At 34.5% G+C, this 27,255-nt stretch overlaps 5 protein-coding genes across 6 annotated transcripts in view; 3 read left to right on the top strand and 2 right to left on the bottom strand.

The window, feature by feature from the left end:
- Nucleotides 1–2,291: 2,291 nt before the first annotated feature.
- Nucleotides 2,292–4,527, top strand: LOC106718564 (putative zinc metalloproteinase YIL108W). The gene is made up of 2 exons (XM_014512692.2): nt 2,292–2,482; nt 2,756–4,527. The coding sequence occupies exons 1-2, from the start codon at nt 2,480–2,482 to the stop codon at nt 4,406–4,408; spliced, it is 1,656 nt and encodes a 551-aa protein (XP_014368178.2). The 5' UTR covers nt 2,292–2,479; the 3' UTR covers nt 4,409–4,527.
- A 281-nt stretch (nt 4,528–4,808) lies between these two features.
- On the top strand, nt 4,809–7,082 carry LOC106718373 (glycolipid transfer protein). The gene is made up of 5 exons (XM_045686746.1): nt 4,809–5,204; nt 5,286–5,341; nt 5,646–5,758; nt 6,005–6,155; nt 6,793–7,082. Exons 1-5 carry the CDS (start codon nt 5,078–5,080, stop codon nt 6,970–6,972), a joined length of 627 nt encoding a protein of 208 aa, XP_045542702.1. The 5' UTR covers nt 4,809–5,077; the 3' UTR covers nt 6,973–7,082.
- Nucleotides 7,083–7,685: 603 nt separating this feature from the next.
- Nucleotides 7,686–8,531, bottom strand: LOC123720951 (transmembrane protein 17-like). The gene is made up of 3 exons (XM_045677781.1): nt 8,402–8,531; nt 8,147–8,260; nt 7,686–7,922 (listed from the first exon to the last, which is right to left on the bottom strand). Exons 1-3 carry the CDS (start codon nt 8,501–8,503, stop codon nt 7,692–7,694), a joined length of 447 nt encoding a protein of 148 aa, XP_045533737.1. The 5' UTR covers nt 8,504–8,531; the 3' UTR covers nt 7,686–7,691.
- A 410-nt stretch (nt 8,532–8,941) lies between these two features.
- Nucleotides 8,942–11,148, top strand: LOC106718477 (39S ribosomal protein L16, mitochondrial). Its single transcript, XM_014512567.2, has 5 exons — nt 8,942–9,074; nt 9,296–9,373; nt 9,694–9,851; nt 10,503–10,745; nt 10,903–11,148. Exons 1-5 carry the CDS (start codon nt 9,044–9,046, stop codon nt 11,116–11,118), a joined length of 726 nt encoding a protein of 241 aa, XP_014368053.1. The 5' UTR covers nt 8,942–9,043; the 3' UTR covers nt 11,119–11,148.
- Nucleotides 11,149–11,740: 592 nt separating this feature from the next.
- Nucleotides 11,741–27,255, bottom strand: part of LOC106718525 (transmembrane protein 132E) — an 85,186-nt gene continuing 69,671 nt past the window's right edge. The window contains exons 5-21 of one of the 2 annotated variants that reach the window (XM_045686736.1): nt 25,867–26,010; nt 23,532–23,706; nt 22,655–22,803; nt 21,557–21,758; nt 21,140–21,312; nt 17,951–18,119; nt 17,456–17,728; nt 17,101–17,226; nt 16,935–16,975; nt 16,645–16,849; nt 16,123–16,480; nt 15,498–15,600; nt 15,121–15,326; nt 14,649–14,941; nt 14,383–14,469; nt 14,096–14,271; nt 11,741–13,609 (exon numbers count right to left, since the gene is read on the bottom strand). In XM_045686736.1, coding sequence (XP_045542692.1) covers nt 13,595–13,609; nt 14,096–14,271; nt 14,383–14,469; nt 14,649–14,941; nt 15,121–15,326; nt 15,498–15,600; nt 16,123–16,480; nt 16,645–16,849; nt 16,935–16,975; nt 17,101–17,226; nt 17,456–17,728; nt 17,951–18,119; nt 21,140–21,312; nt 21,557–21,758; nt 22,655–22,803; nt 23,532–23,706; nt 25,867–26,010 — 2,895 coding nt within the window. In that variant the 3' untranslated portion in view covers nt 11,741–13,594. Of the gene's footprint in view, nt 13,610–14,095; nt 14,272–14,382; nt 14,470–14,648; nt 14,942–15,120; nt 15,327–15,497; nt 15,601–16,122; nt 16,481–16,644; nt 16,850–16,934; nt 16,976–17,100; nt 17,227–17,455; nt 17,729–17,950; nt 18,120–21,139; nt 21,313–21,556; nt 21,759–22,654; nt 22,804–23,531; nt 23,707–25,866; nt 26,011–27,255 lie in introns of those variants that run through there. The other variant, XM_045686737.1, reaches the window with a different exon arrangement.

The raw sequence follows: 27,255 nt of genomic DNA on the forward strand, positions 1-27,255 counted from the left end.
ATCAATTTGCTGATGACGTCGATGTCGTGACAAATCAATGTCACATTAACGTTAATTATGTATATACCTTTACATATATACGTCCATTTACATTAGGTATAATAATGATGTAGGTACTAGTAGTAAAAAATTTGAATACGTAAGCTCTTAAAAATTTTGAATACGTACGTAGCTCAAATTTCACAATTCCATTTTAATACGACGAAAACATTGGCATAACAGGGATGACATTTTATTTTTATAACAAATAAAGAAATGTGATCTACCAGAAGCTAAATTCCATTTCATTTTCTTTGCAGTGAATATTCCAGCGTACCCTAATCTAACAAGATTCTCAGTAGATAAAGCACACATTTGCTTATAACGGCTCTTTTACTTTAGCAATCTATCGATTAAGTCAATGTCTATTTCCGCTTTCCGGTATGTATCATAGCGTTTAGTTTTGGTACTTACATTTACTAATTATTTAAAGACATTCTATGTTATAAATTGGAAGAAAAATAATGTGAACTTAACATAACTAAACGTAGGCACTTATAATAGATTTTATTTCGTACAATGATGAACGAAGGAAGAACCTGTAATTTTAAAGAATCCACCACCAGTTGAATGGATACTAGATACTGATACGAGTGTATTGGATATTATTATATACATCCATTATATCCAAGGTATTTACTTCCGGTAGTTTGTAGTACACGCTGAACTCATCACGGGATGTCATAAATGTGAACACCATAATTAATTTCCATCCTTTATTATCACGCACTGTTATCATGTAATGTATGTAAAAGTATTTGCCACTGCAATAATAATGTAGTAAAGTGGCTTTTGGCACTTTAACAAACAAGAGGTGCGTTAACACGCATGCGCCGTGCAATGTTGATACCGAGGAAAGAACCGGTAATGATGTTAAAATCTACTTTAAGAGTTGTAATGTTTCATAGATTACCTATAACAAATTAACATCTTCAAGGAGAAAACAATAAATTTATCTGCTTCATCTTCAATCAAGTAAAAACATATAATGGCAGCTGTACAAAATAGTACGTCTCCTCATTCCACATATATCTAATTAGCAGTTGCCCGCGACTTCGTCCGCGTGGAGTAAAAAAATATAGTAATCAATATAGTCGTAGAAGTAATAATATGTCACTTGCGGATCGTGTAGCTTCGCAACAGTCAAAGAATTTTTCCAATCAGTTCTGTAGTTTATCTTATAGTTGAGCCTATTGTATGCAAACAATCAAAAAATCAAATTTTTCTACTTAAATGAACGTCTAAATCACTGGGTTTCTTGTATACAATTAATTACAGTTATTCATTATAAAATATTTCATCCATCATTTTTTACTTAGCATGAAATTTATAACTGGCTTTTATCGTCTTTCGGTGTGAAAAATAATAACAAAAACGATTTATGAAGTATCTCAACACTAGGGTATAACAGGGGGCAATGCAGCTAATTTCGAAGCCACTGGAAATAACAACAGGGGCAAGTAAAATCAATACTACACGGTGCGATTCGCCTTGATCATAACGTTTGCCATCTTTCTTACGAGCAACATTAGTGTGCAATATTGAACAGGCGCTCTTGTTTCAACATTAAATCTGCCCATTTTTATGCATATCATTTTCTATCTAAATCACTATTTTATATTTAAATTAATACGTTTTTTAGGAACATAAATACATGTGACAATACATAGATATGTATAGGTGTGAATGATTTATAAAAAAATAATAGAGATATCACTATAGCTTCCGATAAAAATTAATGATGCACGGTGAAATAATTAAAATAGCTTGAGTACTATAAATATATTATTTGGTTCAGTAGTTTCAGAGTTTACAAAATAACAACACTCAAAAATACTGTTAATGAGGAAAATGTGTGGTAAATGCTTCGATTAACAATAGTGTAGTGATCGAAGGTAAACGCAACATAAAAACTCAATGTCGTTAAATGCACTAAATTGACAAAAATCTACATTTATTATAAGTTGTTTAATCGATATAATTTGCAAAACTCGTTTAACATTTAACGAAACACGTTGTGATAAAATCGCCTTATTAGCGAGCGAAGTAAACGCATATCTGTATGTTATTCTGATTCTTATTCAGTCTCCTTTGTTATGGATACAAAAATAGAAAATAGTCTCGTCGTGAATAGCTAGACAGGAAAATAAACAAAGGGAAGTATAATAGGGTAGTGACGCATTCGCGTTCGTCTATCGGAGCATCATTCAAATTTCCCTCGTGCCGCTGGAGCCGGCCAGTCTGCCGGCTGGTGTGCAATCGTTACCGAGGCGAGTCGGTCCGCAGCCGCGGACATGCGCACTGGCGCCGCCCGAGCGAGACGCGACCTGGAGGGAAGTGAGGAGGAACGCTGCTAGCGCTCGCCAGCGAGAGGCCGCCGCGCCGCACCGCCCGCAGTCCCTCCGCCGCGCCGCTCTGCGAGCGACACGCTAACCGCATCATGGTGAGTCATTACAAAGTGCGAACCTATTCGTTTATGACGACCTTTGCGATTATAAACTAATCTGCACGCAATCGCTCGCGGTGCTATCCTGTAATACGTATTGAATTATGCTTACGTATCAAACAGCCGATAAAAAGGCTCCTCGTTTACCGTGAACGCTTAACCTAATTACTATGTCAACTGTGAATGCAAAATAAACTTTGCGACGAACAGAGCAGCATAAAAACAAATATGACGACTGTATTAACCCATTCGGCATGTGACAATTTACAGGTGATGGACAACCGAACACTTGAAGAAAATAAAAATGAAAACTCCGCAATATTCGTCACAAATTTTGAAAATGGAGACGTCATAAACTACTCGCTCGTTATCATCAAAGGAATTATAACGTCAGGTGACTGCAGCAATTACAAGAAATTAAAGTGCACATTCAGAAACAATGATACCCAAAAAAATAGCCAATGGGATGTTTACAATAGGGAGTTCAAGGTGTTGGTGGAGTTAAAGAAAGGAGAGAATGTTATTGATTTGGATTATGCTGAAAGGCATCACAAGACCCTAATTCTAAATTATGCACCGCGGAAAACTAATCTGAGAGTTACTCCTTTATACATTGTTTGCCAAGGTCACGATGGATGCTTTCAAAGTCCTCCCGATGTAGATAACTCAATTGAGAGTGGGTGTTCACGAGTGGCAGTCGGCTCTAAATTAATTCAGAGTCTAACTGCCGAAAAATTATATGAAAGTGGCGTTGGACGGAAAACATTTCAATTGGAACACGAAGTTAATCCTAGGAAACCCGAATGTATAATATTCAAAAGTAATCTGAACGTAAACAAAGCGAGAAAGATGAAACAAGGAGAATTATGGACCCATTTTGGCAGAGAAATAATGCTATCGGATCTAGGTAGTAATGAGCGAAAGTATTTAGCATTCCTTTCCTGTACACGATATAAAGGTACTGATATCGACAAGCCCATGACTCACGATGAAATCGTTGCATTGACTGAAGGATATGCAGCTTTAGGTGGCGGCGGCTTAGCACTTTTCGGCACTGCTTGTTTGTATACATGGCCCACGTGCGTAGAAGAAATTGTCCCAAAATTTTTAGACTGCACGCCTGTAAATGTACGTAGATTTATGGATGACAGTGGATACAGAAGTACATTAGGAGGATGTTTTGCAACCACTTTAGGGTCTGTATTCCATGAACTCGGGCATACATTTGATCTTGGCCATACCAAAGATGGTATAATGGGGAGAGGTTTTGACAATATCGATCGTGTGTTCTTAGTTGGAGAAAAAAGATCTATGTTAACAAAAGACAATATGAATAATTTTAACGGTAAACCAGTGCAACATTCCACGGTTTCTCTGCAACGTAACATTAATGTTACGATGAACGTAGCGGAGCCTCTACGTGTATTAGGTCCACGAAGCAAAACAACTCTCGGTAACTTTGCGTCCATGTCGAAATCAGACATTGTAAGAAGGAGTCCTAATGTTACACCAATAACAAGACCATCGAGCCTTTATTCCAGTGTAACGAATAAGTTATCCGAGTCGCGCAAAAATATGAGCAAGTCAAATGGAAACGACTCTATTTATTGGACTCGGAATTGTGCAGTTTTATTGTCGTACCATAGATGGTTTAATAACGAATACGGTAGAGAAAGACAAGCCATTACGAGATACCTTAAATTTGATAAAAATAAAATGATGATTATTTCTACAGCCGGCATAAGGATAGTTGAAGTTAGAGATGAATCAAACGGGATGGTGTTAGATTCTTATGAATTTACGAATCTTTTGCCAGAAAAACGATTTTTAGTGCCATTTACATTTTCCCCTAAAAGTAAAGTTTTAACGATTGTTGTGGAAGATGATCTGGGGAACGTGCTTAAACAAACATTTTCTTACTGAACGCTAAAAGTGATAAAAAGACAATAAAAGTGGTAAATTAGCCTCATAAACATTATCACAAGTTTACTTTTACATGTTTCAATGAAGAAATTCAATTTAATATTAGCCATGGAAAATGTGTAACGCTTTCTAGCTAACAAAATTTATTTTCTTAAAATAACATTTAACTGAAGTCGTATTTTGCTGTGCTAAGATTGATCGGAATTACAGTATTATTTAAAGATAAATAAAAAATAGGAGTATCGTTATAGACATATATTTATGTGTTTTATGAGTGTTTGCAATAATTTAAATGTAAACAAATGTTATTTAATTATTCATAATGTGTTTTATATAACTAATTCATATTAGCTTGTTAACTTGCAAATTGCTTTTACAAAAAGTAGAAATCATTAATTTTAGCTGGTAACATTATAATAAATGTGACAGCTAAAGAAAATTGGAACTGGAAATTGAAAATGATTTTGACATTGACATGAAAAACTGAAAAGTTTATTTATTCGTCAGGTTCAGACTGGTTCTAAAGTAGTATGTAATTATTTACGTTTCAGTTCCAAAATTTTCTTCAAAAATTTGCTGTAATTTTACGAAACGACTTTAAAATTCAACCGAGAGATATTAATTATTCAGACTAATTTATAATTATTATAATAAAATAGTTAAATTCAAATGGCAGCTCCTATTGTGCCCAATAAGTTTATTCTTGAAGAAATCAATTATTTCCCATCAGTGGTAAACGGAAAATTACATTTTATAGGATTTATAAAAGCATCATCGGATCTTTTGATTTTAATTGGTAGGTTTGTTATTTCTTAATAAATACAATATAATTTAATGGTATATTAAATGTAATGAATAATAATTAAGCGCTTTACAGATCGGCTTGGAAAAATATTTACTCCAGTAAAGCATGACATACAAGGGAATATTGATGTGAGTATTTTAATTATTTTTTTTACATACAATTATATTTACTATAATTAGTTGTTAAAGCCACAAGTTTCAAAATACTATGGTTTATTCATCTATAACGTATAGGTATTGTAATGCTCGAGTTCATGACAGATTAAAAATACTAGATACTTTACCGAGCATCACTCTTATTCTAGAAATTTTATTCTTGTATCTCCAGAGTCGGATAAGAACCGACTTATGTATTCATATGCATAAAAAACGGAATACCATGATCTTTTTTTACTTCTTTACAACTTAAGCTCTAACCACAATTTGTTTTTAGAAAATAAAAAAATATTACAAGTATGATGAGAACTCCTGTTTGCTTGACTTAATGCTTGAAGAGGTAAAAAATGGGAAACCTTTGGGTGCAGAAGGTGTTCTTTGGCTTAACAGGTACAAATATTTTTCCTTAGTGTTTTATGTTGTTAAGCTAGCTATTTTAATAGATATTATTATGAAATTTAATGAACTTCAGCAAGGTGCTGATAAGCTATCAGTTAAATATATTTTTATAGTCCAATGAGAAACAAAGTTTACAAATAAGTTAATTAGTAATACCTTTTTTTGATAAGATTTGCCAATTCAATGTATAGATATGAAAATAAAGATTATTTTATGTTGTGATTTTTTTTTTTTCAGAGCATTATTATTTTTTGAGCTGACATTTCATGGAATCTTGGATAATTTAAAATCAGACCCAAATGAAGTGAATATGAAGAAAGTATATATGTCAGCTTACGAAGGCTCTGTTAAAAAATATCATGGTTGGATGACACAACAACTCTTTAATGTAAGACTTTATTTGTATTGTAATTGTTATTTTCATGTAAGGCTTTGTTTGTATGTATGTGTGATGCATAAATTAAGATGACCAAGTATATTTCTTATTTATAATGCAAAGGTACTTAGTGTACATGACTACAAAGGTAACATGCATGTAGATGGCGATATAGGGTAACATGAACGGATAAGATATGAAATGAGTATGTAGAGAGGTAGTCTTAAAGTAGCACAACTGGAAGAGATTAAGAAGTCAAAGTTTAGCATTGTATAGGCCTGTTATTTAGAGGGAAGATTTGCAGGTAACAAGGAGAACTTTAAATATTAATTTGGAGGGGTACACAGAAAGGGGTAGGCTTAAGAAGGGGGGAATGGATTGCGTGAAATGGAATGTTTCCCATTAGATCAATTGGCCGATCTGACGAAAGCTTTATGTTAATGACAGGACAGAAAGTTGAAGGCATGAAATGTAATATAGCATATACTATTGTTATAGCACAGAAAACAAATTTAATGTGTCAGTGGTAGTTAATATGCTCAATAAAAACTTTAATACTACTTTTGTCATGTGCAGCAATCACGAATAGTGGTTATTGGATTATTTAATACTGAATATGCAATAAAAATGCAGTTGTTTTTTTTTTCAGACCATGTGCAAGATGGCGCCAACATTACCACAAATTTTAAAATCATTCGAAGTTGAAAATAATATAAATGTCTTTGAATCAAAATTGGCCATTTTTAATGAAGCTTTACATTTAGTGAGATGGGAAATTGACAAGTTCTTTGAAGATAACAATTTATTTACTAATAATTTTGTTCCATAATACAAAGTATTACACCAAAAAATATTGTAATTAGGAAAATAATTTGCCTAAGATTCTACCATAGGTGCTGTGTGAAAATTACTTAATGGGGCTATTATAAAGTATTAAAAATTATCTAGTATTTATTAACTATATAGAAATTATAATTTTGTATTCATGTATAAAAATATTCATAACCCTTACATTCTAAATTCTGCTCGGAAATATAAGTGATAAGAATGAATATATATAAATTAATAAAAATTCATTAAAAATGCCTGAAATACATGCTGGAGCAGCACATCACAAAAATAACTAAGTTCCAAATTACAAAAAAATATATTTTAACATGAAATTATATTTGATACTGGCACATAATTAGAATAAGTTACCGACCCTAGACATGAGGTGCTCTGATAAGTCAATATTGTTAGTTTATGTCCATGTTTAGTAAGTTTAATACAAACCACAGATATATACATAGATAGCACTATTTTTTATGTGACAATAACATGTTTAGTGACTGTATCAATTGTTTTGTTTTTAATTTTAAAATGTGTATATTAAAGACCATATTACAAAGTATGTCTGTAACAATCAAGTATCTTATGATATTTAAAACCATTTTTTTTTTGTAAAAGTAATTATTTATTACTGAATGTATAATGGGTTTATGTAGCTAAGCTGTCATATTGAACAAAAAATCATTAAATTATTAAGCATATTGTGTTATCTTAATTTTAATATTTCACCTGTCTGGAATGTGACAAATAAATGCTTTTAGCAACTGATGATGCATGTTTTAAAGCTAAGAACCCAAATATTATTTCTAATATAGTTATCAACCACAAAGAAATATGTAGTACATATTCTGTATGTGTACTTAACAGATATGGATTGAAAACGAAAAATGAAACAAGTGGCATTTGCATCAATATGGTGAGCATTAGAAATCCTGCCAACTCAGGTACCTGAAACAAATATGCAGCCTTAGAAACCTTAAAGAAAAAAATAGAAATGTAGTTTTGGCTTGTATAATACATTTAGTTTACTAACATTGGTAGATAATCAATTTGGATTTCTTTGAAATGAACCTATGGACATAGCTGATCCTATTCTATAAATGCTTATTGCGTTGCCAACCCTTAAACGTGAGTTTAGTATTACTTACTTTGTAATTAGAAAAAAAACTTACTCTAGATGACAAATTTCCATAATGAGCCAAATATAGTCTTGTGACTTCTATTATAAAAAGCAACACAAATGTTGTAACAGACAAATATTTAGATAGATGATCCAACTTATCAAGCTAAAATCAAAAGAAAAACTTCGTTAATTTTGATAATTATTTTTCATTAAATTTTCTTTTGGAATACCGATGTTACAAGAGCAAACATAATAGGTATGGTGTTTACTCTAGCTTTATATAAATCGTAAAGTAAACGATTACCTTTACATAAAGGAAGAATATTATAACAATAAACCAAATAGCATAAATATATTGATTGAAATATATACACTTTTGTAAGCGAATCATTGCGCGATAATCCATTTAAGGCTTAAATTAGCATAAATCCTATGTCACCGTGAACAACTTTTAGAAAGTTCAGTAATGTTGAATATTAAAAAAAAAATCAGTTTCTAGAGCATGGAACATTTAAATTGGCGGAAAGTTAAAAACCAAAAAACAACGTTATAAAACAGCTATGAAGTGTAAGTAGCAGTAACCATGGTAACCGGCGATGCAAAGAATAATCAACTTTTTGAAAGTTAACAATTTTTTCCACGCCAAAATAAAAAAAAAGATCTTATTTTAAAAAACAAGGCTCACACCAAAGACAATTTTAAAATAATAAATATAAAAAATAAATGTGGTATACAGCATATTTATTATTTAATATTTCAATTTTAAAACGTACACTATGGACATTTACATTTTTCTTGTCTGTGAAATATTTAATCTTTTACATATGTCACTGTCAGTCTGGCAAGGAAAACTCTCACTATCACTGTCAGTTCAGTGTAAAAATAACCTGCAAATTCCTAATCATTTTGTTTTTCGCAAGAAAATCTATAAGGATAAATTAGAAATATGTTGATCCGATCTATAAAACAATCATTGGGTAAGAGTTCTGTTTTAAAATTAATCGTTGGAATTTTAGCACTCCAAATTTTTTGTTTAAATATCAATGTTCGAAAGTTTGCAAAATTAATATCTAAGTATTTATAATTAATTTTGAACAATTTACATCCTAATTTTTGAGTTGTTATAGAAGAACATGTACTTTGTCTGTAAAAATATGTGATAATGCAGATATCATCATCAAATTCAAAAACGTTTCAGGATTGTTGCGACCAGAATGTATTCAAGTGACATGCAATGCTGGAATAAAATATTTTCCTCCACCAAAAAATTATGATCGTAAGTGGTTTTAGTATAATTTGCTAATAGGTAAATATCATGTGTGATGTCAGATAGTTGTTGTAGTAGAGGCTTGGTTGTTGATTCTAGTGAGTTGTGACATGAGTCCATTCTATATACTCATGTCAAAAAATTGTGTGACATCTGTGTGCAAAATATTTTAGGTATCTTATGTACATTTTTGTTTGTGTGATTACTGCTACAATTAGTTTTTAAATATGTTTCATTTCTGCAATTTAATCCAGTTTGATAAACAAGACAAAAATATAAAACTTGATTTTAATTAAGTCATTTTACTTTCATCGTATAAAACATTTCAGATATTGAAATACCGGAGCGCCCAAGGCTGCGGATGTTTGAAAAGGTGCCACAATATCCTTCAAACTTGAAACCACCGAAGATGCAAAAAAGATTGAGATATATGAGAGGGCCAGAACTATTGCATAACAAACTTCAATTAAAACAATATGGTGTTGTGGTAAGTTATTTTACCTTAAATCATTTATGGTGTTGTATGTATGGAGGCAGCTGGTCCACGCATCTGTTAAGGCATATGTAATGAAGTATATGAAGAAGAAGCAGATGTATAGTCAAAATGTTCATTTCCTAACCACTTTAGTTAAATGTTATAACTCATAATGCATTTAGGTTTACAACTACACAAACTACAAAAGTCCTTCATTATAGCTCTAGGTCAGAGTTAGCTGTATGATACTCAATCCCTAGTGGCAAGCCAATTTAATTCTTTGACTGTCTGGTCGCCTTAATCTTTACTACTACTATAATAATATTTACTATTATAGATGGGCCAATTTAATAGGTCACATTAAATATTTCATCAAAATTCACCACTGTAACCTTGTCATGGAGGTATAATATAATATATTTTTTAATAACTGTAAAATTGCCTATAATTTTTAAAATTTCGATGGCAAATTTATTGTAATAATGATCATTGAAGCTCATATCATTTCATTCACTATTCAATGTTTTAGCAAGTCACCTTACTATGAAGCTCAAAAAGATAGACATCAAATGTGACATATTAAATTGGTCTACCTATAATGTTGGTCAAGGATAGATTGTTACTCAGTAAAACATGCTTTAATTTATTTTAACAAATTTACAGGCACTTGGTGGTGGCAGATTAGCACATGAACATTTTGAGATGGCACGTTTGGTTGTAGCTCGTCATTTAGATATGAAGAGAATGTTTGCCATTTGGAGAGTGGACCCTCCGTGGCAGCCTGTTACAAAGAAAGGTCAAGGACAACGTATGGGTGGAGGCAAGGGAGCTATCGATCATTATGTCACACCTATCAAAGCTGGCAGAATTATACTTGAAGTAGGAGGCAAATGTGAATATGCAGAGGTAAGATAAAATTATATTTAAGGGAGGAATTGTTTTAGGATATTAAATGACATTTCTGTCAAATGTTATAATTTTATGCACAAAACACTAGATGGCGCAGTGTTCTGTTAATTGAAGATAGATGGCGCTAGTAGTTCCAAATTCTTTTCTTTTTCAGGCACATCATATGTTAAAAATAGTAGCTGAAAGACTTCCATTTAAAGCAAAGGCTGTATCTCAAGAAATTATGGAGAAAGAAGAGGCAGAGGAGAAGTGGAAAGAAGAAAACAATAAGAATCCATACACAATGAAATATATTATTCAAAACAATATGGGTGGCTGCCACAAAATGCTATCGCCCTTCGATCATAAATGGCATGGAAAATATTTATAACTTTATTGTGGACAACATAGTACTATATTTTATGTAAAATGTAATTAAAATCTCTTTAAATGGTACCGTGTCTTTTTTTTGCCGGCTTTGGGCCGAGGTTAGTATTCATTATGCACAGCATTGTCATGTTAGATGTTCAATAAAACAACAAATTCTTTACCTATCTTCTGTCTATCAGAAATTGGTAAATATCTCCCAATATCCCACCATTGCTAACATCTATGGGTCATGGTGAAACTTAAATTGAATCATGGACATCATTAGTCATTGCATTTTTAACAGGCATTAAATTAGGGCATGGGAAAGGGAAAAAGTTAAATAAAACACTTGATAATATTGATATTTATTATATTTGACATTTTATGAAAGGATTTTCGTGACAAGCCTCAGTTTTGCATACAAGTATAAATCTGTAGCAATAGTTATTAATAAACTTCTCTTTTAATATATTATTATTGAAAAAACTCAACAAAAACAAATGTACCAGTAACAAATACTACAGCGTAATGTACTTAGTATCCCGAGTCGTGACTAACCTAACGACAAAAGCCAAACAACACACTATCTGAATTATCAAAGAGAATTCGTACAACAGTTTTGCTAAATCTACTGTCTCTGGTTTTTCAAAGATAATAAAAAGGATGACAATATAAGTAATAATAAGTGTTTTGACAGTTAAACATTGCTCAACATCTAGCTAAATCATAATTGATATTTTTGACTGATTGTTATTTCTAATACGGTCACATTAAATACACAAATACATTAAAACATTGACTAAAGTGAAGTACATAACCTTAAATTTTACACACCGAATAGAAAGAGAAAGATTGCATTGTATAGCGCCTTCTTTACAATATTATGGTTAATATTCTCCCTTTACATTTCGATGTGTAGCATTTACGACCAGTACTTGTTTTTTAACAGATAATTTCACCACATTTCAGAGTGCAGTACTACGCTTTTTATAGAATGTCAAGCGACTCTACTAAAAATATTCTCTATTCCCGCATCATCGCCTCCACATGAATACCTATAAATTATATAACGTCATAACAATATTTACAAAGCCTAAGGAGCTATCTTACCGATATATGCAATTTACATTCTCAATAAATTAATATTAAGTGTTTACATGTTATAATACAAGCGCTAGGTCTCATGATATGGCATTTTAATTTATAAAATCGACCGCGTAAAAAATCAATCCCTAGCAGTCATTTTATCACAAGTCCATATTTATATATCGGATGTAGACAATTGACAAAGCTTTTGTTAAATATAATGTGACAAAAGGTTAAAATTGTCCATATATATGATATCAACTAGTCCTTTAACTCTATGATTATTTTAGTACACATATTAAAGAGAGGCGGTGGTAATCACGAAGGAATGTTTCCAAGCCGTAAGCTTACTAACATCGATATCAGATTTTGTGAGACTCGCATCAAGACTTGAGCAAATGAATTAGCTCACGGATTATATATATTTGACTAGTTCTGTCTTAAGCTATGAAATAGTAACTATGAATAACATCCTAAGCACTGGCTTCATGCAGTCTTTATATCTATTTTATTTTTCCTTTTTTTAATGTCGAAGAAAGAGGAATAAAATTAAATAACTGTAGTAAACGCATATATAAGAAAGATTTACAATTTCAATTAGTTTAATGCATGCTCGGAAATACGAGTATCAGCTAAGCTCTAATTTAAGAATACATACATATAAGTGAGGTAGCGTTTTTACCATTACTAGTGGAATCATATGTACAGGGTGTTGGAAAAATGCAAGATTCATATTTGGTACGGGAATAAAGCGACAACAGTCAAGGCTCGCGTATTCATATGTATGTATAACGTGGATATTACTTAATTAGCCCGTTCAATAAGTTATATTAACATACAGACAAAACAACGCGTGTATACAATTCCCTTACATTAATATTTGTATTGACATAATTACGAGTATTATTTAACTAGATGCACACGAAAAGTCATTAAATACATCATAAATAATGTGCAGCTTTGTAGATGACTAGATTAAATACGTTTAACGCTATATAAGTATAAAACAGTTTACATTTTAGTATAGTTTTCGATTTCGATCACTGCAAGGATCCATGTCGACACATATTGTACGGAGGATAATACGTTAATAGCACTCATTCGTAGGCCTCGCTCAGATGCTCGAGCAAAAATTTCAATTGTCGTTTCATGAAATTATTTTTGTGAGCGATAGAGTCGCAAAGCATTTGTGTGGGCGCAACTCTGTGGCCGTCAACGTTCTCGTAGACGTGGTCGAGCGCGGGCGCGTTGTTGTTGAGCGCGTCAACGGTACTATCCCCTGCCCCCGCCGGGCCCCCCGACACGCGCACCTCCGCGCCCGCATCGTATACCTCGATCGGAGAAGCTTTCACGACATGCTGATATTTAAACGTAGACAATATCTGCCGGATCTTTGCAATGATCTGCTCTACTCAGGCGTTCGATTCCTGCGAAAGATTTTTAAATAAATCAGATATTTGCGGCTATATTTATTTGTTATGTTACATGTTTAGTGAAATCCACACTCTACTGTCTAGTCTAGTGATTAGTTAGCTTGTGTCTACGTAAATGGTAAATTTAATGGATGGTTTGCTTTTTGTAAGTACGCGACTCGATATGCGCGCGCGAATCGTACTCGGCTACGAGCTACCTACCTATAGAAATATAATACTGCATGGCGTAATAATGTATATAAACGTATAAAACGTACTTATATAAAATACTATTCTAATATAAATTTAAATGCATCAAAATGTCAGGCTGTATCGTTCATAAGAGAGTACATTAAACATCGAGATGGCTAAGAAGGGCTAGATACGATGAGGTTGCGGGGCGAGGCGGGGCGAGGCGCGGCGGCCCGCGACGTGTATCGATGCCTGGCAAGCGACACAGCAACGTCTACACTAGAAGCGTGGGGTCGGCGTGCTCTATACCTTGAGGTTGTGGAAGTAGTGCATGATCTGGTCGTAGTCCATGTGCAGGTCGTCGAGGCCGAGCGAGTCCGCCTGCACCTCTGCCCCCGCCCCCGTTACCCCCGCCGCCGCAGCGCGCCGAGAATACATCGGATTGCCGACAATCGTTGCGCGCTTTACCTCCGGGGAAGTGCTCCCTGCGAAAATTATTTTTATTTATTATATAATATAATATGTAATTGGTACACAATATGTTGAAAACGAAAAAATAACGAAGGCAAAGACGGGAAAAACATAAAAAAAATCACCTTTAATTTGAGTGCCGGGCTCGACGAAATCTCCCTTGACGTTTGATTCCTTGTTCTTTTTGTGTCTCATCTGGACGTCGGGCAAACCTAAAAATTACACATCGCTTATCAAAAAAACAAAGTAAGAATGAAAAATATGACACGACAAAATAATTGCGAGAATGTCTTTTGAAATGACGAAAGATAGATTTGAATGACAAAAATCTGTTTTTCCGATCAGAAAAAGAGTGGGGATAGTGCTAGAGGTATATTAATAGTGTATTTACCAATTCCAGAGTCGAGCATGTAGTCGGGGCTGTCGGGCTTAGCGAAGGTGCGGCGCGAGTCGTCGGTGCCTCTGTTGAGGCCGATGACTTCGCGATAGTCCTTGTTCTCGAGCACGAGCGGCGCGTCGCTGTCGAACTCGAAGAGGCGCGCGCAGTCCGCCTTACTCAGCTTCTCCACCGGGTCGTCGGACAGCTCGGACAGCTCGGCCTCGTAGTGCATGGGGTAGTCGCGGTACTCGCTCGGCTCTCGGTTCATCATGTACGGTGTGTTGCTTACGTTCAAATCAATAATTCTGTAACAGGATAAAACAAAAAGTCAAAACATAAAGTATTTTTACACGATCTTTCGCTCATTAAAGTCCAGAGTTAGGGAAATATTAAACATAATTTTTAACTAAGTACACTCTCTGTGCCCAGAAACATACTGTATAGTTCAGTCATTAAGAAACTATCGTTTGACTGAGTAACTTACCGGTCCGGACGGCGTGCATATTCGGGAGAGGCGTTTTCGGGTTCGGGGTCAGGATTGCGGTCAGTATTGCGGTCGGCGTTGCGGTCGGCGTTGCGGTCGGCATTGCGGTCGGCATTGCGGTCGGCGTTGCGGTCGCGGTCTTGTCTCTTGTGGTGTGCGCGTGAATGACTGCGTCGGGTCGGCGGCATGACTGTTTCTGGCAAGGACTGGAATATTTAAAAGTCTTTTATTAGCAACTTTCATTTTATCGTTTTAAAACCTACTCTTATAATAGCAAACATAATCAAATAATAACGCATAAATGTTACAAAAATCACAATTACAGTATCCAGCCTTCAAATTTGTAGCAATGACTACAAGTAATATTATAAACTAACTTTGTTGTTGCGAGGCGGGACAGGTATCTGGGGTTGTGTAGCTGAGGAGTGCCTGTGCGGCGGCACGGGGGGTCGGTACTCGTCAGGATCAGCTGCATCCACCCTGCACACACAGTCACACGTTCAACGCATTATAACGTACACTATGTTGCAAATAAGAATGCGCAACCCGCGCCATCTTGATATAATGACGTCATAGCGAGCAGCTAGAAATGTAGGGTCAGTAAAACAAATGTTTTTTAAAGTCTTAGAGATTTATGACAGTAGGGGGTCATTGATACGCACATTCTCATTTGAAACATATAGTAGAAATCTACAGCAAGTAGCCTAGTGCTCACTTGACTACGTATAATTGTGGTACATGTATAAAGCGTGTTAAAGAATTCTTCATTTGCCAAATCGAATATAAAGTTTTCTAATAAACTCTTTAAAAACAATAGGCAACCGTTTTTTTTTTCTTTTTTTTAATTATATTACTGAGATAAGGCACCAGTACAAACTCAGTAATGAAAACTATAAAACATAAAGTGTTCTACTTTCAACGCATTGTTATATGGAATTCGATTAGGCAATAGAAGCATCTATAGCGATGAACATTCAAGAAATGATGTCGACATAATCTTACTGCCAATGACCGTCTCCGGAGTGTTGTCGCGCGTGTCGAGCCGACTTCTTGCAGTACGTTGTCGAGTCTATCACCCTGGTCTTATCGTCTGTCCTGGTCTTGTCATCAGTGGTCCTGGTCTTGTCATCCGTGGTCCTGGTCTTCTCGTTCTGGGACGGCAGCTCGATGGAGTTAGGGTTATCGAAGCTGGTGACCATGACATTGCCGTTTTCTCGTATAGCGTCGTCAGGTTCAACGTAATTGTAGTTAAGAGGGTTCGATGTGATTCTCATCTCGTTGTTGTTACTTTTGTCCATCGGTTGACTGGAGTTACGGTTCGCTAGTTGTCGATTACCATTCCTTTCTATTGTTGCACGGCCTGAGAAAAGATAATGTAGTTGATAATATTACATGCTTCTACTATCCTCGTTCTTAAATGTTAACAGTATCTGTATTAATATCCTTGTTTTTACAAATGTAAGGTATGGTTATAAAAATAAACAGAAAAATGTTGTTTCTTTGTAAATTCAAAAAATTCCGTACCTAGCCAAACCCAATCATGAGCGTTGGTTGTTGATTCCCTGGACGGTTTGTCTCTAGCCAGGCCGAGGGTAGTGCCGACTAGCCCCGCTACCTGCAGCCGCCCGCCTTCTGCCACTGCGGGTAGCGAGCGTCCGCCGCCGATACCCAGCTCAGCGTTAGCGGGTTTGAGACGAGAAGCGTACACCACACACGATACCACAAATATCTGAAAAATAAAATATCAAGTTAGAAAGAGACAGGTATATTAAATTGTTACAATAGGCCTTATTACGATTAATAAATATACTCACCACAATTGCAAAACAAAAAGCTCCAAGCAGGACATACATTCCTGGAAGAAAATAAGACGGATTTAAAAATAAATTATTTATATTTAAAACGCAAAGTACATTTATATTTTATGTCTTTATGGTAAATGCCTTCTTTCCCTAAGTTGAAACAAAATATAACATTTACCGATTTCAAGCGGCGTCATGTGGGGCGAAGGCCGGGGCCGAGCGCTGCCGCCGCGGAAAATGGAGCCATACTGTTGCGCCTGCACCGTCGGCTCGTGATTGTTCTCGTCTTTGAACGGAGAAAAACCTGTAGCATTTAAAAACTTCTCACTTTGGCGATAGAGCAAATCACCCGAATAACTGAACAATTTAAAAATCTGGCAATCAAAGAACCTCTTCAGAATATAGAATTAAATAAGCCTAACTATCAGACGGCTGTCCATAACTTTTCGGCCCATGGATATTCGCAATAGAAGAGGAACTAAGGATGCATTGTCGGCTTTAAAAAATAGTCAATAGAGAAACAGAAGCATTACCTTTTAGAACGTCACTTAGATCGGACATGCCGCTCCTGATCCCTCCGCGTGCCATGATGTCGTCATTCTGCGGCGTGTCTGGCCGCTGCGGCAGGTCGCTCCCGCTGAAGTCCACGTCCACACTGGCGGCCGCGGTGGCCAGCGCGCCAGGGATGTTCTTAATGTTTGCAGGGGTCTTAGCGTCACCCTTGCCAGGGAGAGCCACCCGACGTAACGGACCCACTCGGCACTGCTCCGGAGTTAGTAATGTCACTCGAAGCAGTTCGCCACTACCTGGAACATATAATAAATAAATACACATTCAATTATACTACGTTTTTATTAACGGTTTTTATCAATCTAAGATTAGTGACTTTTTGTGTGCTTACATTTTTATTGATTTTATGGGAACAAGCCTTCATTACGACACAACACAACGATCGACTTATTTTATGTATAACACCATCTATTTTAAAGATTACAAAACATTGTTTAAATATGGAAGGAAAGCTGTACCTTCTCCAACGGCAATGACTCGTGGATGTCTCGAAGCCAGCATAGGCGCGAAGGCCACCACTTCGGAGTCGAGGCTCTCCACCAGTAGGTAGTAGTCGGACACGGCCACGTCGCGAAGCGCCGTATGGCTGCCGTCGGAAAACTCTATGTCTATGTCCAATAAGCCTTCCTGCAAAGGTAATTTTTATTAATACCTACTATTAAATTTTTCTAGTTAGATTTTCTAGGACGAAAATGAAGTATGTATGTTAAAATATGAACTCATTAGACATGGGAAGAAGATACGTAAGACAGAAGATATCCTACGTAGAAAAGTGTACACCAGTTTAGCAAGAGGTCTATAGACCTAAAGAGTAATTAACTCAGTTCGAATAAAATCATGTTTTCTCAAGCGAATTATCCTCGAAAATTTTAACAAAGAACCTATGTTTCTTTTGTTCGCCCACATTAAAACATTTCATAACTACGAAAATAAAAACATATCGGCTAATAAATAATAAAATCGCCTTCAGCAAAGCATGGCATACATCGTTTTCAATAAAAATAAACAAAACAATCAGGGCGTGGTGAAATATAAGAAGAAGTTAGGGAGAATTGTCTATTCCTATTTCGTATTTCAAAATACACAAACAACGTTTTAGCTCTTGTTATTTCGAGCTGTAACTATCATTGTTCCGTGTTTATATATTGTGTTTATGCTAATAATTTTAACATAAATATATTAAGAGGGATTTTTTTTATTTTATATTAGGCACAAATTTGTTTCTTCTAGGTTCATATTATTACGTTTCACTACTACCTTTATAATTTTGTTAAAGTTCGTCTAAATCCGTCCTTTTGTCAACACACGATGAAGGTTGTCTATGTAAATGGAGCATAAACTAAATTATGAAATTTTCATACATAAATTATTATCAGTTAAACATTAAATGATGCTGAATATCCATTATTTAAGACACCAGCACACCAAATCAACAATTTATGTGAATGTTCAAAATTGTAATAATTTAAGAACCGTACACTTATATGTGCAACTTTATACATTTTTCTTCTTTAGTACCCGTTTCCTTGACGTCTCTTGAGATTATTTTATTCTTTTATCCAGCAAAGTATTTTTCTAAATTTTAAAATAGTTTGTAACAAAAAAGCTGTCATATCTAACCGTAGAATTTCACTGACTTCACACATATAAGTGCAATTATATAATACTAGCTTTTACCCGCGACTCCGTCCGCGCAGAATAAAAAAAAATAGAAAACGGGGTAAAAATTATCCTATGTCCGTTTCCTGGTTCTAAGCTACCTGCCCACCAATTTTCAGTCAAATCGATTCAGCCGTTCTTGAGTTATAAATAGTGTAACTAACACGACTTTCTTTTATATATATAGATAGATGTGATGACAATATTATTGCCATCCCTTTCAATCTCCTTGACAAAATAGAGACTACATCTATACAAGTGTCATGACAGTGGAATGCAACGGTTAGTTAAGATAGATTACTATACTAGCGGTCGCCCGCGACTTCGTCAACACAGAAAGGAAAAAATGTAGCCTATAATATACCCGCGTGCATCAGTTACCTTCCCGTCAAAGTTCCGTCAAAATCGGTCGACTGAACCGAGAGATTACACAGAACAGACGCGGCCTTGCGGACAGACATACGGATAGACAAAAATTTTCAAAATTGCTTTTATATCATGAGTACGAAATACGAATGATTTTTTTGATATTACATACAGACACTCATTTATTATTACGAGGGGTTATATTAATACATACATAAAAGTGTCACGGCAGTTGAATTGTACAGTTAGATTGTGTTTTGACTTTTGTTTTAAGTTATATTCTAACTCGAGTCAAAAGTCACATTCTTATAGGTCACCTCCGTTGACCGCAAAAGCAAGGGAGTCACGCAATATGACGATTAATACACAAGTTCCCAAATATTCTATCATATTCGTGTTCAAATAGCTCATAATCAATGTACAAACATTAATAATAAAAGAAAATTATACACGTAATGATGTTTGTTTTGAAATATACGTAGGAAAAGCGTCGTAAAGAAGAAATTTGTCGTCACTTTGTTCTAAATTGGTCGTAATTTTCTCAACTCTTTGATGTAGCCATCTATGCTTTTAAAGAAGTCTAACTGACACAGTTTTAGTCATTACACGTTTTTTTAAAAAGTCCCTAAATACATATAACTCTCACCAATTATTTGTTTTCCAAGTCCAAAGTTCTTCTATGAGAACATTGCTATATCTGTTTTGTCAAAGATAGTGAGAGAGATGACGAAACTAACGATAAATTTACCATAGATATGTATCTACCTATAGATACCTAATCCTTACGATTAGACGTCAAACTTGTATGAAAATATCCACTAAGGGTCCATGGGATCACATGACCCTTCGATGACATTTAACAATTCTGACATTTGTAGCAAGATTAATTACAATTTCTTTGTTGTAAACGAAAAAAAGGCTTCAAATGTTAGCAACGTAAAAGGTTTCCACTTCAAAAGTAATCCTCTACGTTGTATCCTCAGAAGTTCCAAAGTAATTCCGCAAACAACTTTCCTATCCGTTTGGATCTCTGGGGAAATTTACAAAATCTAGTCTCATCCCATACAACTCTTATAACGGAGAAACGTCTGAATTTTCACGGTCCTAGGCTTAAAAGACCTAAAACTTTTCTTTTATACGAATGTATATTTATAAAAGTAATGAAATATGTGAAAAACTTCTAACATTTTTTCAAACGAAATGAAAGCGTGCCATTTTCTCTGGCTGAAGTGCGAAGTCGTTAAAGTTTTTATTTCGTACTTGCCAGCTTAGGCCAAGGTTATTCGATACTTAATGGTGGCTTTAACTAAAATGATTGCACATTCCAACTGTTTGAATACCTGGCATTGAGGTGCAAGTTCAATATAAATAATTTTATCACAAGACCTACATATATGGCGAATTTTAACATTAAATATTAATAAAAACAAAAGTATAGCCTTCTTTGCTTTTAGACAAGACCATTGTAATTGAAATTAATTTTGTGTAAATTAAAAATCTTATTTGCACTTCTAATTCACAAATGTCTATGTATTTTACTGTTCATTTTTTTAAACAGTACCTTGTACATCAAAACAAATTCTTTTTGTCAGTCATACATACATGGCATGGCATAAGTTTACCTGGTACTGAGCAGTTAGTCGCCTGGTGACAGTTGTTTCAGAGACGTATCCGTTCTCAATAGCGCTATCTGGTGAGATGTTGAGCTGCAGGCCAGATATGACGCGCACCAGCAGACGCGAGATCGTCACTTTGTCGTTCACCACACGCACTTCACGGAGACCAATCACGCGACCTTCAAATTCAAAAATATTTTACTCTAGGGTTCCACTAAATAAACTCTTGTGCATAACAAATACATAATTCCTTAAATTTTTCCCTTTATAAAAAAAAAAAAAAAACAGAACAATACGTTTTGAAACAAGTATTTCGGCCATGTTAACAAATATTTTACTTTCTTTTCTCCTCATTTTTTTTATCCAATCTTCTCGTCCCTAAACTAGCGGTTGTTAGATTTATATGTACGTCAATTCACGTACCAGTAATAGGTGACAGGACTTGTACTTCAGTCCGTCCGGTACTACGTCCTTGCAGCACGCGGTCCCTTAGCGTGGCGATACGAGGGTCGGAGACGCGGAGCAGCGCCAGCACTAGCTCGGTCACCTGTAGCCACGTGCGCCGCGAAACCAGGTACGACACGCGACCCGAGTCGTGGTCCTTCGCCAGGAACCGAGCGTACACCTACATGGAAAATATGAGTGTCATTTTTTATTACGGTAACTATCAATATTTGCAGTCCATACCTCACTACTTTCACTTCAAACATAGAGTTAAGTTATTTTAAACAATCACCAATTAACTTAAGTCGCGTACTTACTACAGTAGAATCCGTTTATTATGACTCCGCCTATATTGACCAACCGATTATTATGACGTAATTGCACTAGGAAGTTTGTTTTCCATATAAAATTCTTATAATCAAGTCGGATATTATGACTTTCCTTACAGTGACATGTCGCTTATTATGACCGGTTATAATGGCCGACATAATTCTTTACACCTTCGGTAATGTTCACTGATTCCCAATGTTCGGCACGTGGCTCATTTTTGTTTTGAATCTCAGTTTCTCAGTGAGTAATTGACACTTGAAGGTCACGCAGAGTGAAAAAAAATTCATCTAAACGGCGCGGCGTAAAGCATTTACGATTGAGGAGAAAGGTGCAATGCAGATTAGAAAATGGAGAATCAAACTCGTCTCTCGCAAAGAAATTTGGCGTGGGTTATTCGACAATCTCAATGATTTTTAAAAACAAGAACCGCATTAAGCAATCCTTCAATTCAAATGTTTTGAAACCGAAGAGGCTTCGAAAATTGCGACAAGAAAATGTTGATCAAGCATTAATTCAGTGGTTTAAAATCATAAGAAACAAAGGAATACCTATCAGCTGCCCTGGGTTACATAAAAACGGTTTTTTTCCCATAAAATGCTTTGTATGACGTCCGCTTATTATGACGTGTTTGTCAATTCCTTTCGATGTCATAATAAACGAATTCTACTGTATATGTTTTTTGACTGAAACAAAAATACTGCATTTTGATATTTCCGGTATTAAAGTAGTCAGAATTAATTAACAAACCTCGACATTGCTTTGCTGATATCTCAGCCGACAAGCTCGTTGTTCTGTGAGTGAATTGGTGCCGTCTGGTCGCGCGCCGCCCCATCCTCTCGCCGACAGAGAGCGCTTCAGTCTGTCCTTAGCGTTCGCGTCATCTGGTACTTTCCAACCTGAGAGAAGATACGAAAACTGAGTTATATAACTACTTCATCCAAGGTATTTTCTATAGCGAGAAGAAAAGAGAATAACAAAAGACGGGTGCTTACTGAGATTTGAATAGATAGTTGAAAATAAAAGGAAGAACATAAACAAATTTATGTACACAAAGACGGTGCAGAACAAAACATAAAAAAATATATTTTCTTAACGTGGGTTTCTGAGTGCAAAATCTCTGTATAAAACATATCGTCATCCCTGTCATTATCTTTGACAGAACAGAGATAAAAACATTTTTTTAAAGGGAGATTTTGGTTTCAGAAACCCATGGTTAATATAATTTCTACACAACTGTACTGCACTTTATCTCAAATTCCCACAGCTGCAGCTGGCGTATGTGAATATATTATTTAGTTTTTTTAAGTGCTGTCGTCACTTTAACTCTTTTGCATTTTCACTGAAAGACTTTCCATATTCATTATTTTTATATCTTACATAAGTGACAAATTTAGTTATGATGAAATTTTAAATATTTAACCGTAGATTAGAATAAAATAAGATTAAATTGATATCACATTTAATTTCACATCAAGTAAATGATAACTAATTTTTTATCCTTTGAAATAAAATAATTTATAAGAAATGAGAGGAAAATTGAAATGAAACCATACAAAACAAACATTTTACACTCTTTTATGACTTTTATCGAGTAATATAAGTGCTTTCAAAACATGCTGTATACCTTTGATTTGCGAGAGTCGATTGTCGTCGACGTCGATCTCGAGTGGGTACTCGGGCATCCATACGGTGAAGCGCGCTAGGCCGGTGTACGTGCCGTACTTCACGATCACGGACGCATTCGACGAACCGCGGATCTCAGAACCATCCACGTACACGGAGCTACACGATGATGACACCTACATACGAACTTTATTTAAAAATCTAATATAAACTAATTAAATACACATTCAATTAAAGTTCTGTATGACAGCAGTTGTGTAAAATAAAAATAATGTTACGAAACACAAGAAGGTAGAGGATAGGATTGCTTTGTCGCGGACTATAGAGTGGGTAAAGTTATTTTACTGTAAAGAGAGATTTACCCTCTAACCGTGGGTTAGTGAGACTAAAATCCCTAAAAATTTTGTTATCTCTGTTTTGTCAAAGATAATGTCTCAGGGATGATGATTTGTTTTATACAGAGATTTTGGTCTTAGAAACCAACAGTAAATAAAGTAACCTTACTTTCAAGGGTATTCAAGATATTGTTACCTTACCTTTTTAGTGCATTTTATTTGAGATTTTTTTGAAGTCGGTTTTTTTCTTAATATTTTTTCATAAGACGAAAAATAATCGTGACATTCATGACCTATATTTGTTTGTATTTATACCGTGCAATCTAATATTTACTTACTTAAAAGATACTTGAGTTCGCTCTTACTAACATTACAAAATGTAAGCGAGTAAACCGCATCGCATAAAGAGATTTGCTCCTCTCTAAAGAACACAAGCCATCAGGCAACTTGCCAAAGCATTACCTAAATGTATACATTTATTTAGTATCTTTTATCTGATTGTATATAAAATGTTTCCATATAATATTTGAGAACAAGTATTCTAACGAAAGATTGAATAATTTTACGTGTTGATATTTAATGTAAAATGTAGGGGGCACCTATATTTTTATTACAAGCTTTTATTTAGTTTCATCTGTTACAATTGTTTGTCATCTAATCTTGCAAATTAAATATGATCCACTTCCAGGTTACTGATAGAGTTGAAATTTGCATACATATGTAAATCGGGTGACAATGCAATATTATGACATGTTACTACTTCGCAATGAAACGATACAACCTCATCGACATTAAGTTCGTTTGAATCGTTTTGACGAATAGTTTGTCAATTCTTAATTTTTTTGTTTAATTAACAGAAACATAACAAACAGCTATTTTTAAAAAGTTTGTTTTTCTTTTATTTTTTATCATGAAAGTAATTTCAAAGACTTAATTATAATGGAAGCAAGTTTTCGCTTTGCAACACAAGTCACGGCTGACATTTCATTCTCCCGAGAGAGCCCTTTTGCTTTAACCTGAAACTTTATACTTTATTCAAAGACTTAAAACTTTATACTTTATTCAAAGACTTAAAACTTTAATGTAAAATATAAAATATAATAACAAAATAAATAAGAAATATCATAACATTAAAACTACTACTCATTCAAAAATAAATTAAAGTCTATTCTATTCGAAATTGGTATTAACCTAAGAATGATATTATGCCTCGTAATTTGCTGTTATAGTATTCTCGATAACTCTGTGGATATTAAGAAAATCGGAATAACAAGGTTATGTCTGAGAGAGATAAAATAATTTAATAACAACCTCCAATAATATCTGGAGCAAATAGATTTGATTTTCCTTAATATCAGATATAATCCACTTAATGTCGTATACATACTGTAACTTATGGTGTTCAAAAATTAAATAAAAGTATTATAATAAATGCAGTATTGGTTTGCAAGAATTTCGACTGCATAAAAACTAAAATAAAGAAATGTATAAATTGAAGCGTCCGTACGCCGAGCAATAGTGGGCCATCTTTACGAGCGACATTTATTGGAATGGCCATTTTGTAGTTGGAATTCTAGAACTATTCGATTTTTTTCTTCTTTCAATAACATTGGAGAATGTTAAAGATATAGCTAAGTAGGAAAGTATTTTACTTATACTATTTAATAAAAACATGTTGTTTGTAGCCTGCTATTATTCCAAAAGATATAATTTAATCGTTACCAACTTGAGTTTTAATTATAGAGATTACGTAGTAAAATACACAATCAAACTATAACTTGGACGAAACTTTCTTCTGCCGAAACATCACTGTAAAAAGATTATTTTCTCTAATTCTTTCTAATACAATCTGAGTGATGATAACATGTTTGTGTCCAAGTGTTTCGTAAATAAATACTACACACACATTTACTTCACTTCTATTGTATTCTTTCGAAACTTAACTTATCTAAGAAACAGATCCTCAATTTTATCGAGTGCTGTCGGCATTGAAACACTTACCTTAAGCACGCTTTCATCTTCCGAGTGGCAGGAGCTCTGGAGTGTGACGTCAGCAACCTGACCGGCCTGGGAGACGATCAGGACTTTCATTGCTTGCGACACCTGGCGGCCAGTCAGCACCGCTGTGTTCAACACTTCCCAGTTCTAAACAAAACACGAAATATTATAGCTGTATTCAGTGCCTCTCTGTTCCGAACAAAACACGAAACATTATGGTTGTGTTCATCATCACCCAGTTTAAACAAAACACGAAACATTACGTGAGTGAATGGCGTGCAAGTTAATATCGCGCTACCTAATTTATTTACACTCCCTTGAATAGAAATAGCATCGACTTTTATGTAAATCATGCAGTTAAGTTCTCATTTGAAATTATAATTTGACATTCTTATATTTCAGAGGATTGATTTTTAATTAATTACCTACGTAGCATTAATTCTATTGTGTTTATACCTTTTAATTATTAAAGTATACAATCTCCGTTATAATACCTTTTACTTTGTTTACGAATACTTAATTATTTTACTTTGATTCAACTAACATTAAGTGTTCGTAATCAAGAAGGTAAAGGCTCTTAGTTTTTATGTTCCTTTTTGCCATAATGCCGAAACATGTTTGCACAATAATGATGACGTCCATCTCACTCTCTTTCAAAAATAAATAGAGACAACAATATGATTTTGTACAAATGATTCGGAAACCTCTGGTTACATTTGCAAGAAGCTCCTCTGTTATTCAACTTAAAATAAAATTAGTTTCCTATTAACGAATGAGTGCAAACATACACTTATTTGCAGCAAAATTATCAAAGCAATATAATAGATTACTATCATTTGACAAAGCTAATGTGGTAAACGTCAATTCAAGATGACGGAATAATTAGGAACACATGATATCGGTAATTTCAATCTCCTATAAAGATTGGCTTACAACTGACCAAAGGATCAAATTATATACACTAACGGGTAGAATTAAATCATTCGATAAAAAAGTAACAGAGTGAAGAAGGAGGAGAAGAGATCTGTTAAGAAATTTTAGTCTTATTTGATTTTGCCTAGCACGGGTTAATCATCTCGTCACTCCCACGTCCGATAAACTCTTCAACAAATATATTTCACTAACTACGTTTGCACGCTCTTAATTAAAAAGGGTCAGACTCAGACATGTCTGGATAATACAAATCAACGGTCTCGTGAAGAAAATTGTGTTATTTGATTTTAAAAATATGTCCAAAATATGTAATAAAAATTTATTTGCTTAAATGTGTTTACAAAAAACTTAAATGGTAAACAAAAAAAACGTAATTTTTACAGAGGTACTATAGTATCACCTACTCGTAACCTGTACCTTATACGAGTACGAGTAGTTCGCAAATGCAGATTAAATGAC

The sequence above is a fragment of the Papilio machaon genome, chromosome 4 (genome assembly GCF_912999745.1).
Source record: "Papilio machaon chromosome 4, ilPapMach1.1, whole genome shotgun sequence".
Lineage (NCBI taxonomy): Eukaryota > Metazoa > Arthropoda > Insecta > Lepidoptera > Papilionidae > Papilio > Papilio machaon.